The 18,977-nt window shown below is 33.9% G+C and overlaps 3 protein-coding genes across 3 annotated transcripts; 2 read left to right on the top strand and 1 right to left on the bottom strand.

The window, feature by feature from the left end:
* Positions 1–4,269: 4,269 nt before the first annotated feature.
* LOC129901183 (aminoaldehyde dehydrogenase 1) lies at positions 4,270–10,194 on the top strand. Its single transcript, XM_055976305.1, has 15 exons — positions 4,270–4,439; positions 4,631–4,764; positions 5,528–5,608; positions 5,696–5,844; positions 6,141–6,233; positions 6,326–6,449; positions 6,556–6,621; positions 6,727–6,796; positions 6,890–6,966; positions 7,700–7,813; positions 8,893–8,970; positions 9,070–9,221; positions 9,409–9,469; positions 9,565–9,671; positions 9,815–10,194. Exons 1-15 carry the CDS (start codon positions 4,322–4,324, stop codon positions 9,903–9,905), a joined length of 1,515 nt encoding a protein of 504 aa, XP_055832280.1. The 5' UTR covers positions 4,270–4,321; the 3' UTR covers positions 9,906–10,194.
* Positions 10,195–10,593: 399 nt separating this feature from the next.
* On the top strand, positions 10,594–13,623 carry LOC129899523 (protein EDS1-like). The gene is made up of 3 exons (XM_055974524.1): positions 10,594–11,308; positions 11,732–12,535; positions 12,632–13,623. Exons 1-3 carry the CDS (start codon positions 10,985–10,987, stop codon positions 13,331–13,333), a joined length of 1,830 nt encoding a protein of 609 aa, XP_055830499.1. The 5' UTR covers positions 10,594–10,984; the 3' UTR covers positions 13,334–13,623.
* A 1,177-nt stretch (positions 13,624–14,800) lies between these two features.
* On the bottom strand, positions 14,801–18,437 carry LOC129900657 (uncharacterized). Its single transcript, XM_055975673.1, has 3 exons — positions 18,209–18,437; positions 18,000–18,066; positions 14,801–16,086 (listed from the first exon to the last, which is right to left on the bottom strand). Exons 1-3 carry the CDS (start codon positions 18,284–18,286, stop codon positions 15,143–15,145), a joined length of 1,089 nt encoding a protein of 362 aa, XP_055831648.1. The 5' UTR covers positions 18,287–18,437; the 3' UTR covers positions 14,801–15,142.
* Between the last annotated feature and the right edge of the window lie 540 nt (positions 18,438–18,977).

The following is an 18,977-nucleotide window of genomic DNA, read 5'->3' as shown; positions in this document are numbered from 1 at the left end:
TTTGTTTGAAATTTATTTATAATTTTTTTTAATTACTTTGTCAATGTAACTGTGTAAGTTATTTATATATTTTTCATATGTCTTAATAGCATAATTAAAAAAATCTGTCATCTATATATTATATAATTGGAGTTTTTTGAAATAATAAGGTGACATCTATTATAGCCATCGATCATTTATTTGTTTTTGTTCATTTTTTATCCCCCCCCTCCCCCCCCCCTTATTTTCACATTCATTAATTTATTATTATAAATAAAATCAATGCATAATTAGTAATATATTTAATGACTCATATCTCTTCATATTACTTGTAACTTCCACTCTTCAATATTTTTTTGTAACTTTTGTGTGTTTTATTTTCATAGTATTTAAAAATATTTAATCAATATTTAAAAAATTATTATAAACGAATGTATAATAAAGACACATTGAAGAAATTCAATTTTTTACGAAATCAAAATTTGTGTATAGAATTAAGTACTCTTACAAAAGATAGAGAAAATTAAAATATAAAAAATATTTTACTGTAGAATAGTATATTGTTATTTCAAAATGTGACCTCTTATTCCATTTAATTTACCACAATAAATATTTGTTTTACTATATTCATATGAATAGTTTGCATTTAAAAAGATGTAAAAAAAATTCTATTTTTGTATATGGAAAAAAGACAAAAAAATATATCATGTCGCAGATGAAGAGAAATGTCAATATTCTTTTTATATATCCGACACTAATTTGAATATAAATATTATATACTATTTTATTAAAATAAAATAATTATTCATTTAAGAATTATTATTATTATTATTATTATATATATAGACAGACAGACAGATAGATAGATAGATAGATAGAGAGAGAGAGAGCCGCGTCAATTTCACTAGTGTATCATAACACTCTAAAAAGTACATATTAGACATGATTTAAAGAGTGAAAAAACACTAGATAAATTAGAAATTAAAACCTTTGATAAAGAAGGTACATCCTTGTTCGACTTCTCCTTATCAACATTCAGATTCACCATTGCTAATTGATGTAATTGATCGTGCACTTGTTTGAATATATTTTCATGGATATATTTTTAGATCAACCATCGTCATCAGTATCATAAACACAATCAATGTTAACTACGTTTAACTGGATAATACCAATACTAAAAGAAGGAGTATCATTAATATGTATCGGAACTTTGAATATGCAAATAAATATGAACTATAAGTTGAAGAAAAGGAAAAACTATCTATTGAGGAAGTTGATATAGATTGACTAGAGAGAGAACTAATTTGAATTTCAAAATTGTAATTAACTGCTAAGATTGTTGGAGTGAAAATAGGAAGAAATTGAAAGAATAGATTTTAAAATAGTAGAAAATAATAGAAAAATATGGTAAATAAAGATGTTTAAACAAGCAATTTTTTCATTAATTTATTATTTGTTTTATTGATTATCATGATTACGTACCTTAATGTTGATGGTCATGAGAATCACATTTAAAATAGACAAATCAATCAATTTATGACGTGAATACACTAAAACTTAAGCTTCAGCAAGGTCAAAAGATAAAATTTAATTATTTGATCCTTGAATTTATAGATTTACGTAAGATTAATAATTTAGTCCAATTTATGGGTGATGACACAGACTGATCGAGGAGGTCAACGATATATTAATGCAAACCCAATCCTATATATAGATTCTATACATTTAGGTCCATTCTAGTAGTAGTGTTCTCTCCTAATCAATTTGACTTGTTATAAAATTTAAGAAATTAAAGAATTTTTTTGATTCTTATGATCTTGAATTAAAGACATGTAGAATGTAATAAAATGTTTGTTATTTTTATGGGATGTTGTACATGTTATGTGAAAATTTGAATTAATTAGTTGTCGAAAAAAAGAGAGAAAGGGACTCTTTTTATAATCGACTAAAAAAAAAGTAAGATAAATAAATTAAAACAAAATAATGGAGTATTATTTTATGAAGTAATAAGATTACTTCAATTTTCAAAACTATTTATTGCTTTGTTTGCTTTGTATATCTTATTATTGTGCCGTCTTTTTAATTTTCCTCCGTTCGATCTTTCTTTAATTACACTTTTTTGGGTTGATCGATATCAGAAATCTCCTATCTACTAAAGTACTTTTTAAAAAACTAATTAATCCAACGTGATAAATCATAAAAGATGAAGTATATAAGGCATATTTGAATTGAAGTTAAGTGTAACAATTCAAACATTACTAATGATTTGAGTACAAAATTCACAAAAACAATTGAATACCGTGATATAAATAAAATATTTTTGAAGTAATATAAAGTATATATTGATTTAAAAATGAGAAGCTTATCTTTTCGTTATTGAATTGTTAATAATTATGACTTTTAGTACTTTATACGTAGTCTATAAATATATAAATTTTATTTAAAAACATTTAAAAAATTCATAAATAAATTCACGATCAAACTTAAACTTTTTAACTCTCAAAATATGAAAACTATTATATAAATTAGAAGAGAAGAATTACGTAAGAGAGTAAACATTTATGATTGTCTCATGTTCAACGTAACCAAGGAAATATCAAGCAACCCAAGCATTATTGACCACTCGTACAATACACCACCACCACTCCAATTTGATCATAACGAAAATGAGCAATGTGCACCTTAGGGCTTTCGAAGAAAAGGAAAATAAGAGGTGGTTGTTATATTGTCTATTTTAAAATGTTAGTCTAAATTCATATTGTTTGACTTTCAAAGAAAAAATTATGATAACTAAAAAAGAACTGAGGGAGTATTAGTTGTTCATTTTCACTTTTATAAAAAGTAAAATTTAATTAGTTTTATCTCGAGAAGAAAATTAATTAAATCTTATTTGATTTTATAAATTGATAAGTAATTTAGGACAATTATTTACAGTGACATGGATGATTAATATGGAAGAGAAGGAATACATATTTATCAAACTTGGAAATTAGTGGTTCCAAGTCTATTTTTGCATTAATTAGGTAAACAATTTTAATTACTAATCTTCTAGTGTGAAGATCATGTAAGTCCCATGGCTCTTCTTTAAGCAAAGCAAATACATTATTTTCTTCGTTAAAATAATTATAACGAAAGTTTGGGTTGGTACTAAAACGATAACACTTTGTCAAAGAATATGGATTATTAGTGTTCCACCTAAAAAATATAGGACTATTTTGGTTCAAAATCTAAAGATAGTGGGCTATTTTGGACCTTTGTGAAAGATAAAGAGACCATTTTAAAAGTCTAATAAAGCTAAAGACAATGGCATTATTTTTGGCCTTTGCTCCGTGCAAGAGCAAAGCGAGCCGCTTGACCAGGATGTGCGCCAGGCTTAAACGGTTGTACGTTGTAACTAACTGAAACATCGGTTGAGAAGCTACAGAAATATCAGTCTGATTCCTATCAATATTTGTATTGCACTCATATTATATGACACTCCTGTCTTATTCAATCCCAAAGTTAATTCACGAGGGGGGAATAATTGCTCAAATTCTTATAAACAGACTATTCTAACACTGCCGTGTACTACCAGACCTAATTAGAATGTGGATCAAAAGTCCAAATGGAGATATACCCAAATATGGACGCAAACACAAAAAAAGGATAGATAGTGATGTTATTAATCATACATTACCCACTGAAGCACAATTTCCATTTTGGAGCTATCTTTTCTTTTTTCTTCTTTTATTCATTTGAGGTATTCTCTCCAAAAATTGTAACATTATTTCTTTATTAATCTGTTCAAAAGTTAATTATACATTTCTATATTTTAAAAATAATTTGATTTACGATTAACATTTTACTTTTAATGAAAAAATTTCATAAATATGATAATATGTTTATGTGGAGGCAGAGTTATTAGGGGCCGGAACATGTTCATGAACATAAAATTACAGGTCAAAATTGTGGATATTGAATACTTTCGACTTTTTCATATGGTTATTTCTTTATATATTGTCTCTTATATGAACGAATAAATCACTGATCTATAGGTCGTTTGGATTGGTTTATAAGCTGCTTATAAGCTGTTTTCAGCTTTTTTTGAGTGTTTGACTGACCAACTTAAAGTTATTTTGTGCTTAAAATAAGCTCCAATAAATAGTTGAGTTTATTTGGATGAACTTATTTTAAGCAGTTTATAAGTTGAAAATCGCTTATAAGTCAAAAAAAAAGAAGTTATTTTGTATCTATTTTTTTTAACAAGCAGTTTTCAACTTATAAGTCAATACAAACAGCTATAAAGGTAGATCAGCTTTCTCTACGTAAGTCTTAAACTGTGAGGTGATTGTATCGAGTTATGGCAATTCGTAATGTACCAATCCCACGTCGAAAGCTGTACATCGGCGGAGAATGGAGAGAACCCGTAAAGAAGAATTGGATTCCGATAATCAATCCGGCTACTGAAGAAATCATCGGTACATCAGTAGATGATTAGCATGCTGTATTATTTCTCTAATTCTAATTTGATCGTGCTTCTCAGCATGTGAAAATACTTTTGTTATGATGAGATATTATGTTTAAATGCGTAAACAGTCTCTAAGCTATCGGAGACAACGGATTGATTTATTTGTTTGGTAAGTGCAACTCAGTGAAATTGGATTTTCAGGGGATATTCCGGCTGCTACCGCGGAAGATGTGGATATAGCAGTGGAAGCAGCTCGGAGAGCGATTGCTCGGGATGACTGGGGCTCTACAACAGGGGCACAACGCGCAAAATATCTCCGTGCTATTGCTGCTAAGGTTGTGTACTGTTCTGCTTTAATTAATTTTACGTATTCATGATTCTTTTCAGGAATGTTATTAGAACCCTGGATGCAGGCAGTTAATAGTCCAGAAAAAGAGAAATTATATTCGTAATTATGTATGAGTTCGGAAATAGTGTTGAGCTCAAATTATACAGGATCTAGAAACTGTATTTTCTGAGTCACATCGAGATCGCGTTCATTGTGTCCTTGAAGGCTTGAAATCAGGGTGTAAAACCTAGTTGATTTCCTCTAAATAGCTAGTTCTGAGAATGCCAGTAGATAAAACTAAATAGTTTTTCTTTATAGATAAACTATTGAGTATTTGAGTGAAACAAGTCTCCAACTGACGCGGAATGAATGTAGGCGATTTAATTTGAGATCAAGGCATAGTAATAGGTTTAGTGTATATGTAATACGTGTAACATTATTAATTCCTCTAAGTTGTGAGTGCCTTTTTAGATTGTCCTAAGCCCAAATATTTATCCACTATAGATGCCTGAAAGATAGTGCAGCTGTAGATGCCGCGGAGGATAAACAAGTGCACGTGTTTTCATTTTAGGGGCATCTGCCTTACTACTTTGAGAAAACAGAAAATTTCCACTCAGGTAGATTATGTTCTTGGATAGTAGTGAGCTTCTGTATATATTGCATTTCACCTGGTGTTGGCAAGATATTGAAACATTTTTCAGGACTAATTGACTATTCTGCTTTTCTTTAAATGATTCATTTGCTAACTGTTTTAGATTTTTTTTCCGTAGGTACTGGAGAGGAAATCTGAACTTGCAACACTTGAATCGCTTGATAGTGGAAAAACATTGTTTGAGTCTGCTGCAGATATGGTACTTTCTTGCATACATGAGATAAATATATAGTTTGCTTCAACTTGATGTACGCAAGTTTATTTGATGTGCTGTCTTATATTTCAGGATGATGTCGCAGGATGTTTTGAGTACTATGCAGACCTCGCTGAAGCTCTGGATTCGAAAAGGAAGACTCTGATTAATCTTCATCTGGATTCATTTAAGACTTATGTTCTGAAAGAACCTCTTGGTGTTGTGGGATTGATAACTCCATGGTAGGTGCCATTTTTCAGAGTTATTACGGCTTTTTAGTTTACAAACCACAGATCGATCAGGGAAGATGTTCACGGTGGAACTTCGGCATTTCACTTATTTTTTCTGTACATGTATATATTCGCTAAAAGTTGAAATATAGTTTGGAAATGAAGAACATTCAGTTGGCCTAGTTGTCTCCTAGTTCAGCAATATATTTCATTGGAAATGTTGGACCATGATCCTAATAAATGAACAATGAGTTTGACATTCAAGTATACTTTTTCAAGTCAGTGATTTTTTGGTATTCATAATGAAGGAATTATCCATTGTTAATGGCCATATGGAAAGTTGCCCCTGCTCTTGCTGCTGGTTGCGCAGCAATACTTAAGCCGTCTGAACTAGCATCAATGTGAGTCCTTATAGCATATCATCTTCATTATCTATATGCTTGATCCGTATCATTTGCCTTTTTAGTTAAATGACTCTGACATTCAATCGTAGTACCTGTTTGGAGTTGGGTGAGATCTGTAGAGAGATTGGTCTTCCTCCTGGTGCCCTTAACATTTTAACAGGATTGGGGCCTGAAGCTGGTGCTCCTTTGGCATCTCATCCTCATGTGGACAAGGTTTGCCTGTTTCTTTTTCAAGTTATGCCTTTTGTATATTTATCAAATGATCAAATCTCACATTTTTTATATGATGAAATCAATTTTTAAAATTTTTTGGTGACAGATTTCATTCACAGGAAGTGCACCTACAGGGGCTAAGATCATGACTGCTGCAGCTCAAATTGTTAAAGTACGTTCTGACGTAAATAAGTAATCTTTTAGGTTCTAACTGACAAAAAACTAGCTGGCGTGCGAGTGGATTAATTATAGCTAAGCCCTTATGTTTCAATTGCAGCCAGTTAGTCTTGAGCTTGGTGGAAAAAGTCCAATGGTTGTGTTTGACGACATTGATAACCTTGATCTAGGTTTGTTCTTTTTAAATTGTACACAGCCATTACCCTTTTGTTTAGGAATATAATCTTGGTTCTCGATCCTATGTTCTTCGTTGTCTAATGCAGCTGCGGAGTGGACTCTTTTTGGTATCTTTGCGAATAGTGGTCAAGTTTGCAGTGCAACATCACGGCTTATAATACAGGTAACAAGTGTTAAATGTGGATGAGGTCCACATATTTAGTCACAGTGTTTTCCTTTGGTTAACTCAGTCCTGGATTGGCACTATTTACCAGTTCTAGGAAATACCTCTCGGAACACCTGTGTGTATGTTTGATCATCAAGTCATGTCGTGCTTGGCAATGTAATAGGAACGTGAAGTTCAACTCTTCAACACTTTGCGAGAGAGGATTATGCTTGAGAGAAGATCACCAAAATTGTCTTAGCTGCCTATTTCTTGGAAAATTTTCGGACACCAGTTCATTTAGTTTGTTTTCTTACGAACAAAAAGATTGCTCAGGGCGGGAAAGATAAATTTATTTCCTAAATGTGAACTGATGTGGATTGCAAGGGTGCAATTTTATGTTTAAATTTGGATATCAATTGATTAAGCTAATGAAAAGATGCTTTATAAAGTCAGAAATTCCACGGAGAGTACTATCAAACTATATAGTACTAGAATTCAGAAAATAGTAAAAAGGTGTAGCAAATATGAGCATATGAGATGGGATGAGGCCTTTCCAAGAAAAAAGACGATCTAGTAGATGTTTTACTATAGTTAGCATATAAAGGCCAGACGCGAATGCTGATTAGATTAGTTCTAACTTACAAAAACTATAGCATTTCCCGGTTTTTTTGATGTATTCTTTTGTGGTATTTTCCTTTCTGTTATCTACAATGTTGGAACTTTTCTTGAAATCGAATTGTGAATATTCCAGGAAAGCATTGCTTCTGCATTTTTGGACAGGCTGCTTCAGTGGACCAAAAACATCAAAATCTCCGATCCCTTGGAAGAAGACTGCAAGCTTGGTCCTGTTGTTAGTTCTGGACAAGTAAGAAATTGTAGGCTTTTGGCTTAAATAGAAAATGTGGTTCTAACTATAAACTGCTTCAGAAACAAAATGCAGATGTTTAACACTGAATTGACAAGTTTTTGGCCATAATCATTCTTACACTATACTCTAAACTTAGATTACATCCTTAAAATATTATTCTTAGCAGAAAACATCCTCCAAGTATTTAAAATTTGACAATTTTCATCCTTACGCTAGAATTTTTCAGAAAGTAACATATTCTACAAAAATCAAGTCACCCATTTGTAGTTATTATTCTAACATACCCCAAAAAGTATTATTGTGAACTTTTTGGTCGATTGAGTTTAATTAACAGTTTATTTCATTTATTTCTCATTTGATTTAATATTAAAAAATTATCAGTTGAAATATGTTTCTTCTCAATTGAATATGCTTAAGAGGTGTTTGTAGGAGACTTCCACTTCTAGTAATGGAGAATGAAACTCGAATGCGAGACATAATCAAAATTTTGATTAAAAACTCGAATGCAAGACATAATTAGAATTTTGATCACCTTAATATCAGATTGCACTGAAAAATTATTGATCTACCTACAATTTGACTTTAAAAAAGGTGAAGATAATTAAGTTCCAACTTATTTCCGTTGGTAAAAGAAAAGAATAGCAGATCATGTATTCTCACACCTTTCTAACATTTTTTGTTTCAGCAAGCAATGATGTCCACGATTTTTAATATTTTTTTTCAGGAGCTTTTTATAGCTGGTAATGAATTATGCAGAAAAACTTTTTGTTCACATGAATTGCACGTGTTTTTGTAGGATTCCTTAATTTTTTGACAATATGTAACTAAAGGATGAAAATTGTTAACTTTTAAATACTTGAATGATGTTTTTGTCAAAAAATATATTTTAAGAATGTCATTTAAGTTTGGGGTATAGTTTAAGAATGTTTTTGACCAAAAACTCCTGAATTGACACAATAACTCATTAGAAGACACTATTTTTGGTTTTTATTTTTTATTTTCTAGCCGATCTTGTAGATGGAGTGGTCACACAACTTCTAGACAATCTCTACGTACTAATTTTTGTTAACCTGCAGTATGAGAAAGTATTGAAGTTCATCTCAAATGCCAAAAAAGAAGGTGCAACCATTCTTTATGGTGGCGAACGGCCTCAGGTAAAAAAAAAAAATCTTTTCTAGCAAAGGATGCAGGTGCTTTAATTTGTTTTTTCAATCTTTTGTAATACAACTTAAGTCATCACTATTGAATTGCAGCACTTGAAGAAAGGATATTATGTTCAGCCAACAATTATTACTGATGTTAATACCTCCATGGAAATCTGGAAAGAGGAAGTATTCGGACCTGTTCTTTGCGTCAAAACATTCAAAACTGAAGAGGAAGCCATTGAACTAGCAAATGACACCAAGTGAGTTATTCAGACTGACCATGTTTTTGTGTTCTTCCATTTTTACCTTTTTAGTTAGTTGGAATTAAGTCGTAGTCATCTTCGTATGTTTAATCTGGATCCACTGTTTTCTAGGAGTATATGCCAATAGAAAATAGAGCGAATTTTAGTTGTTTTTTGTTAATTTTCCCCCTCCCTTTTTTCATAGGTATGGTTTGGCTGCTGCTGTTATGTCAAAAGACGTTAAAAGGAGTGAGAGGTTTACAAAGGTGGGAGCTAGTATTTCTCATTTGCTACAAGCAAGCAATTCCTTTATCAATATCAGAAGGTGAGTGACCTGTTGTTAATTAATTGGAATTTGCAGGCATTTCAGGCAGGGATCATCTGGATTAACTGTTCACAGCCAACCTTTAATCAACTTCCATGGGGTGGTAAAAAGCGTAGTGGTTTTGGACGTGATCTAGGGGAATGGTAAGCACTCACCAATCTGAAGTCATATTGTATAAGGTCTATTAAAGGAAAAATACTCTTTACCAAAAAAAAAATTTCATTTTCAATGCTCCAACAAGAGACCTCTGATGTATCCAACTGATAACTTGTGTTCATTGATGCAGGGGTCTTGAAAAGTACTTGAACATTAAGCAGGTGACAGAGTATACTAGTTTTGAACCATGGGCTTTTTACAAGTCACCTTCAAAGAACTAGTGAAAGGGAGTTTGTCCACGAAGCAGTTTTAATAATGTGCAAAAGTAAATACTAGTCTATTAGAATTGTTTGTTTTGCTCGTTAATCAATAAAGAGTTGTAATAAACCTTAATCGAATGGGGACAATATCAAAGTAGTAGCTTTTCTAGTCTATTTGTATCTCCGGTCAGGCCCTGTCTTGGATAGTGTGTGAACATGAGATGTTTTGTACCTCCGTCTCTAAATGCACAAAATTTTATTTTTCTATAAGAATATTTCAAAATGAGTCGGCGTTTCTTTCCGACCTTTATTTCATATAGTACTTTTTTTAAAGAAAAAAATATAGAGGCTTCTCTATATTCGAAAGTACCAAATTGGCCTTCAGTGGGTACCCACTTTGCATAAATGATCAAGAGAAAGAATATAATAGTAGCACCAAATTACCAATATACTCCCTCCTTTTCACTTTCCACGTGTCAAAATTTGATATGTAATGTGCATAAAAATTAGAATATAAATAATTTTTTTAAAATTTTATTATCATAACAAAAATATCAAGTCATATTATCTTACATGAAAATATTATTTTTAAAAGGAAAATAAAAATATGATTTTTTAAAAAACAAACTAGAATAATAATAGAAGTAACATATAGTATTCGAACTTTTCAAAAATATCAACGAATATCCAAAAAGTGTTAGGGATTTCCATCCCTCCCGTTCTTACGGAACACATGAGGGAGTAGGTGCACATCAGATCTTACAAAAATAATATTTTTATAAGATTCATCACGAATACAACATCACTTTTGAAGAGTCCGTGGTTTTGCATAACAATTAGTAGGAAATTTCCTTATTGATACTGCTTAACTTCCAATAGAAAATTTCCACAACCAAGACCAAGAGTCAAGCAAAGCAAAACAAAGACTCCAAAAGTCAATGGCTCATTTCCTTTACATTTCATCCAATAATCAAAAGCTTAAATACCCATTTCCCCTTTAGCTTCATTATTCCATCTCTCCACAATCATCAATCTTTCTTCAAGATTCTTGAAAAAATAAACAATAAAGTTGCAATCTTTCAGCAGCTAAGAAAGCAGAAATGGTGAGAATTGGAGAAGGAATTGAAGTCAAAGATGAGCTGATAAAGAAAGCTTGTAACTTTGCCATGGAAGCTCACAATATGTCATCTGGGAAACCTTATATTTACAAGAAAATAAGTGGGTCGACTGATGTTGTTTTTGGTTTTGCTGGAACTTGGTCTCTTCATGGTTGGTACAGTAATACTCCTTTTGGAGAGACAAAGATTAACAGCACTCTGTTTCCATCTTTAAAAAGTATTGGCACTGATGAGGTAGCTATGGTCAATGAAGCGTTTGCTACAAGATTTGAAGACATATTGAACAAATCTTCACTTAAAATTGAGGTATACATACTGGGATTTGATAATCTCATTCCTTCTTAAAACTCCTTCCGTTTCCAATTTGTTTATCTTGATTTTGACTTCACACGAGAAAACCTCTAGTGTAAAAAGTTAGCACTGGAGATAAATATTTTTACAACTTGAGTGTACACCAGTTAAAGAATCACATTCTGTGAGAATCTTTAGACAAATAATTTTTCTTTTTGGAACAGACCAAAAAAGAAAGTAAAATGCTTAAATTGTAATGAAGGGAGTATTAGTTATCATGTCAGCAATTTGTTCCAAGTCAAATTTGAGGTACTGATTCCTACCATAGATCCTTTCAGGATAATGCCTCTGTAGACTAGGTTAATAGAAATTAATCTTCATGCCTTCGTCTTTGATTTGGAAAGTGAATATTGCTTCATGGAGTTGTGTTGGTTTTAGGTGGAGAAGGCAGTGTTAGAAGGAAAACAGATAGTGTTTGCAGGGCACTCGGCCGGTGGCCCTATAGCTATTTTGGCAGCTCTCTGGTGTCTGGAATGTTGCCGCACAACACTAAATGGGAAGCTAGATAGACCAGTCTATCCATACTGTATGACTTTTGGATCCCCTCTGGTTGGTGACAGAATATGGTCTCATGCCCTCAGGCGCGAAAACTGGGCTTGCTACTTCCTACATTTTGTCATGAAGTATGACGTTGTCCCCAGGATGATGCTTTCTCCCCTTTCATCAATTAAAGAATTGCTTCAAGCAATCTTTGGATTCATCAATCCAAAATCCCCGTATTATCAGCACGAGGCTGTTTCAAGATCAAGTGATGCATTGAAGTTCTTTATGACTGTAATGAGGAGTGCATCCTGTGTTGCAAGCTATGCTGCATGTAATCTGAAGGGATGCACAAACTTGCTGTTGGAAACTGTTTCCAACATTGTTCAACTCAGCCCTTATAGACCCTTTGGAACTTACATCTTCTGCACTGGAAATAGGAAACTGGTTGTCATTGAGAATCCAGATGCTGTTCTGCAGTTACTGTTCTATTCCTCTCAATTGAGTTCCGAAGCAGAAGCTGCAGTAGTCGTTCCCAGAAGCTTAAACGATCATCTGTTATATAGAAACGAAATGCAGGATAGCTTAGAGATGCAAGATGTGGTTTCTCTCAACAATCTTACTGATATTCCTTTATCTTCAAATGTCATTCTAAGTGATGAAGTTGCAACTATGAATTCAGCACTGAATGACCTTGGCCTGGTAAGTGATGAATATGGTTAATTTTTATCCTGATTTTCAACAAAATGGCTAATCTTGCTCAAGCTAATAAGCGTTTTCACGTTATCTAAATTTCAGAGTACAAGAGCAAGGCTGTGTCTTCGTGCAGCAGGAGAGTGGGAGAAGCAGAAGAAGAAGAACGAGGAAAAGATTGAACAAAATAAGAAAAGCATTGTGGACGGATTAAGAAAGATACAGGAGTACCAGACCAAGTGTGATATCCGTAAAGTTGGGTATTATGATGCATTCAAGCTTCAAGAAACCATCGATGACTTCAATGCTAATGTGAAAAGGCTTGAGCAAGCAGGAATATGGGATGAGATCATTGAAATGTTGAAAAGGTATGAGCTTCCAGATAGCTTCGAGGGACGAAAGGACTGGATACAACTAGGGACACAGTTTCGCAGGCAAGTTGAGCCCTTGGATATAGCAAACTATTACAGGCACTTGAAGAATGAAGATACTGGACCTTACATGATCAGGGCTAGGCCTAAGCGCTATCGGTTCACACAGAGATGGTTAGAGCATTTTGAGAGAGTGCAAGCTGGTGCGCGTTCCGAGTCTTGTTTCTGGGCAGAAGTGGAGGAACTAAGAAACAAACCATTTGAAGAAGTGCAAAACAGGGTTTTGAGTTTAGAAACCACTGCAAGTGGCTGGATCCAGAGTGGCCTTCTTGGCAATGATGTTTTCTTCCCTGAGTCTACCTTTACCAAATGGTGGAAAACACTCCCTGCTCAGCACAGACTGGCATCTTGGGTATCAGGGAAAATAACTTGTTAGCGCCTTGCGCTCTAATATTTTGATAAAGATGGTATTTGAGCCAACTTGCTGACACCTATAACATTTCACCACGTATACTCCAATGCGTGGTATTTGCTTAAGATTATAAAAAAAGATAGAATGGCAGCTCCACATTACTTCAATGAGAGCAACCAGATCTATCTAGCTCAGATGATTGAAGATGTTTCAATTTTCCTGAAAATTGTTTTACTTGTATGGTATATTGGTAGCAAGAATACCAACATTCAAGTATTTAAGGTGTGATACAACAAACTCACAATTTTTCCATGCACAACGAGAATTTCCAACTTTTTACGTTTTAAGAACCTTAAACCAAGCTGGCAAAACTTCAAATTTACAATTTTTAATAGGAAGAAATCTCGACAGCAGAAGGCCAAGTAATGTCTAGATATCAAAGATTAAGGCCGTTCATTGTCAGAAAGCATATGATTGTTGCCATTACATGGAATTCTTTTAGCAGAAACCATCACATCATAATAATGTGTAAATCATATACACAACCAAACTTTTATCTATCCTGTATACACCCCCCCCAACAGTCTTATCCGCCATAGGAAACATGCAAAGATCTCGTGTTTATCCCTGGAACAAACCAGTGGCTCTAAAGGGATTGAACTTCAAGGACAGCAAGGAGAAGATCAGCTGTAGCACATAGTCTTCTAAAAGCAACCAAATTGTACAAGGAAAAAGAAGCAACACCATATAATAGCTGCTACTGCTCTTAAAAACAATTGTCACACTAACATAATCTTGTCAAGATCCATAAGCATATGGTATAAAGCTTAGAAAATATCCAAGATATTCAATAGAAGGATCTACATGTAAATGTTAGCTTTCAACAAAACTAACCATATTGAAGGATTTGATATTTTTACGAGCTTATGAGAAGCTCAAGGTATAGGACATTTTACACAAGTTATTAAAAAAACTACAGAATGCACAATTTGAATCCGATGACGCTATAATCCACATGTCCAGTGAGCACACAATGAATGCACAATTTGAATATAGAACTGTTGGGGAATGCAACAAAGATGACCAAAATAAGAACATCAAATATACAGCTGAACGGTCTAAACTCAACTAGACTACTTCACTTCATAAAACCCTACACTTAAAAGTGACTCCCAAAGCACAAGAACTTAGGATTTCGCAAGAGAATCTAAATATCTCTCCCCAAAATTCACTTCTTTATTACCTTGAGGCAGAGGATTGATCATATATGGTGGTAGTAAACTTATCAGTACATATCTGCTGAACTAAAAGCCCATAATGTGGTAAGGATGCATTTTGTGTTTCGATCCCAAACTGAATTGAAGAGAAAAGTGAGAGCAATAGACCAGTTAACAGCTAATGTCAGGATGAAATATATATGCTGTGTATGTAATCAGATTCATAGCAAACAGTCAAGATGAAGAGCGGCAAAAATATTCAAAAAGAAAGATATTCATGCAAAGATTGATGCCCCATTGTTCTCTCATTATTATTCATGGTAATCTCTGATAGAAGGTGACAAAGTGTTCAAAGAGACGAGGACATTTGTACCATCAAATTCAATCTATCTAACCTTTATCCACCTTATCTATTCACATAAGGAGTTTTCTACATCAGCACAAGCATCATATCTATAATGAGAAAAATTATAAGAGAACAATAACAGTTCCCCTGTGCTTTCAGAATCTCGATCCTATACCAACATCTAATGCTAAGAAAAATTGGAGTCTAACAAAGTCAAGCCACACAGAGAAAGAGGACACAACATACACATTCACAAAAAACAGAATCTTCCTACGACCTTGAGATCATGCTACAAGAACGAGCTGCTCGAAACATCAGGCAGCCTGCATCTTTGGTTGTCTCTCCCTCAACTGGGTCATGTTTATACTGCTTCCTGCAAGCTGGACAACGCCCATCCTCCTCAAGAATCTTCTTGTGACAAAAGAGACAAAGCCTAAACCCGCAAGGACAAGGGAGAAAACTTGTATCTGTAAAATCCAAATCCTCACAGCATATAGGACATGAGGTGGGTATTGATACACTTTTACATCCCCATACAGAGCCTCCGCGGTAATGCCGCCCCGAATTCATAGGGAAAGTATACTGTTTCGACAAATTTGGAAGACTTTGGGGACGGAATTCATCATCGGGCCTCCACGCCTGAAAGCTGACAGGAGATCCAGGTACAGTTCCTCTTCCCTTGGGATTCTGCTGTGATGTATCCATCGCTGGTACCTTCCGGTCAGAAACTTCTTGCTGACAACTCATATGCACCACATTGTCATCCATCTCTGGAGCTGAATCCAAGCTAGAGTTAAGCTGCTCCTGCTTCTTATCAGTGGCAGCTAAGGCATCAGCAACAGCTTCCCAATCATCCAGGCAGTCATCTTCCCCTTCGTTATCTTCCTCACTCATACTTACTGAGCAACACCCACCACTGCTACTAAATCCACCACTGCTACTACTGCTGCTACTGCTTCTACTGCTGCTGCCACCTGCGAAATTGGTACCAGAATAATTTCCTTCCAACACACTACTAGTGTGGCTGGTGGGGCTATTAGATGGTGAATCAAAATCACTATAGGTGTTCGTGTCACCCCCATTTTCCTCTGCTTCTCCTCTCGGCTTTATAGCTAACTTCTCCATCAATTGGTCCCTTTCATTAGTAACCTGCATCCCCTGCCCACAAGCTCCTCCACCACCATTAAGTTCCTGCTTGGAGCCTTTATTCTTCACTACACAATCCCCAACCACCAAGAGTTAAGTCACATAAATATAGGAAAACAACATATTAATAACAGAAATACAGAGAAGTACCAATCTTGAGATTGATCAATCATTCACCAAATGCACAAATACATTCAAAGATTTAAACTTTTTTTCCTTCAAAGATTTTTAGGCGGAAGTTATACACAAACACCTAAAGTTGGCACGAAGTTTCATCGAGACACCTCAAGTAGACTTTGTACTTATTAAACACTAACAACACCCGAATTTGTACAATTTTTGCTGACGTGGCATAATGAGTGAGAAAAACTCATTTGTAGTGTAAGAAAGGCTTTATTTAGCCAATTTTTATTTTATTTTTCTCTTCTTCTTCCCCATTTTTCTAGTCACTACCTCCCACCATTTCCCCAAGCTTAAACTCCTTTAATGGAGATCAGATTTTCTGACTCAAATCTATTCTAGGATTTGTGAAATGGTACAAACGTAGACCTTACCACTACCTCGTAGAGGTAGAGAAGCTCCTTCCAAAAGACAGCTCGGCTTGAGTGTAGTAAATCCAAGTACAAAGAAGAAGAAAACGGTGTAGAAACATTGTTTCAGCAAATCCATCTACCACCATTCCATGTAATAAACGACATGATGCTTATGTTGGACATGTTATTGCAGCTTTTTCTGTGTATTGGAGAAATAAACATGCAAAAAATTGACATGTTTTTTTAGATCTATTGCTGGCAAAATATTGAAACGTTGAATTCCACTCTTTCATTGGAGCAATGGAAGACTGGTGTTTGTGGTGAACTTTCTTTGCTTTTACCGAGGACGAAGAAATGGGAGGGTGCGGGAGCGGCGAAGAAGACGATCAAATGGGGGTTGGGGTGTGGCGGAAAAGACAATAAAAAAGGAGGGGTATGATGGATAAGACGACTTGGATGGGGTTGGGGGGTCTACTTTATAAATGTATTTTCACTTTAATTTAGGACACGATATTTTAATATTAGATTCTTTAGTTAATTTAGAAGTCCTAAATATAGAAAAATAATAATTAAACGACTATTTTGTCCAGAGTGAAATCTATTTTTAAAGGATAGAAAAGGAACTTTCGGACACGCTCTTTCCAGATGGTATCTGTTCAAGCAACATAATCCAATTAGCTTGACAGGCTGGAGTAATATTCTTTTCCACCCATTGAAACTATTTTACTATGGACATCAAATTTATCAACACAGTCATAATCTAAATCATTATCAATGCAAGGCACCACATTGAGGTAGATGGCTACTACGTGTATACATAGGTCATGAACAGGGGAACAAATTTTGTTCTTTTTCTTGGAGAATTGTTATGACTTTAGAATTATAACAATTGACACATATAGGTTAGAAGAAGCCATATGTTTTCCGTAATTAGGAGTTCTTACCATGTATAGATTTGGGCAAAAAGGCCACATGTCATCTATTCATTGGTCACTTTGCTATGTGTTTTGGCCTTTATTTTTTTCTCTTTATTTAATTTTTTTGGGTGTGCCGTGTGTATAACATGATCTAGACAATTAAAGTAACAAGACACAACTTAAATGGCCAATTAATCCATTAAAGAAACGTTGTGTACACGCGCCTGAGATTTTTATAAACAGATGCGAAATTTGTCAAAATGGCACAGTCAAACACTACTTCAAGTGTTTAAAGTGTCTAAGTGAAACTTCATGCCAACTTTAAGTGTGGCATATGACTTCAGCCAAGATTTTAACTCAATGGGTGTGAAACACTCGACTAGAATTAATACAACTATATATTTATTTTAAAAAACTTGTTAATTGTATATATTCAAGTCCAAAGTAATGAATTTTCGCCCGAGCCAAAAAGGGCAGATTGCTAAACACTAAAGACATCAAAGATAAAAAAAAAGGAGAAGCTTTAACAACCTTGTGATAGCCACTGTTCACGTCGAGCATCAAGCTTGCACTGCTTCAACTTAGCCGACCGATTAGTCTGAAATTCACAGAAAAATATCAGAAATCTATAACTACATAATACAATCAAATTGGGAAAAAATTATCCATAAAATGGTTAAATTTTATCAACATGTCAAGGTACATAGAACAAAAAAAAACACAATTAAACAAATTGTTACCCTTTTCTTCTTGGCAAAATCTTTGGGGTTAGAGGAAGCTACAGGGATTGAAACATTGACAATTGAATCGGAAACCATTATTGTTGGCTGAGTCGAATCGGTAAATCAATTTTTTTGGGAAAAACCCTAAAATTGATCAGAGAAATATATCTCAAAGAATTTAGGTGGATAGGTTTAAAGAGAGAAGATAACGGAAATTTGCTTTGTGAAACGCTCGGATTTTTCAATATTAGAGAAGTTCGTAATATATAAAAACAGTGTACCGAAATTGCCCTTGGTTGTTAGCAAATCTCCGTGTTTTCTTATAATAAGACGTCGTAAATAGCTGGAAAATGAAAGGGTATATTTAGTTAATTCATAAATTTTTCCATCTTACAGCTGTAAGTGTGCAACCCTATTTTGGTAAATCCTCTTTTGAGCCGAGGTACTGTCGGAAATAGTCTTTTTATCCCCCATAAATGTCATATCTTATCGATATTTCATATATGTTGTACCGATAGTCTCAAAAAGGAGATTCAATAAAAGTTAATTCATCTATCCTAATTTATATGGCATAGTTTGAATTTTGAGAGTCAAAAACTTTTTATTCGTATGTCTTTCACATTTTTCAAAAATCCTAAAGATTGTATGTCCAAATTCAATATCAAAATAAAGAAGTTTGACTCTCGAAATTTCAATTGTGTTATATGGGAACAGGAAGGAAGCAGAAAATAGTAAAAAAGATGAATTAGATTTAAATATTTGTTTGCAAAATAAATAAAAAGACATT

The sequence above is a fragment of the Solanum dulcamara genome, chromosome 8, assembly GCF_947179165.1.
Source record: "Solanum dulcamara chromosome 8, daSolDulc1.2, whole genome shotgun sequence".
Lineage (NCBI taxonomy): Eukaryota > Viridiplantae > Streptophyta > Magnoliopsida > Solanales > Solanaceae > Solanum > Solanum dulcamara.
The sequence above is the reverse complement of the archived record's forward strand: the minus strand, read 5'-3'. Positions and strand labels throughout refer to the sequence as shown.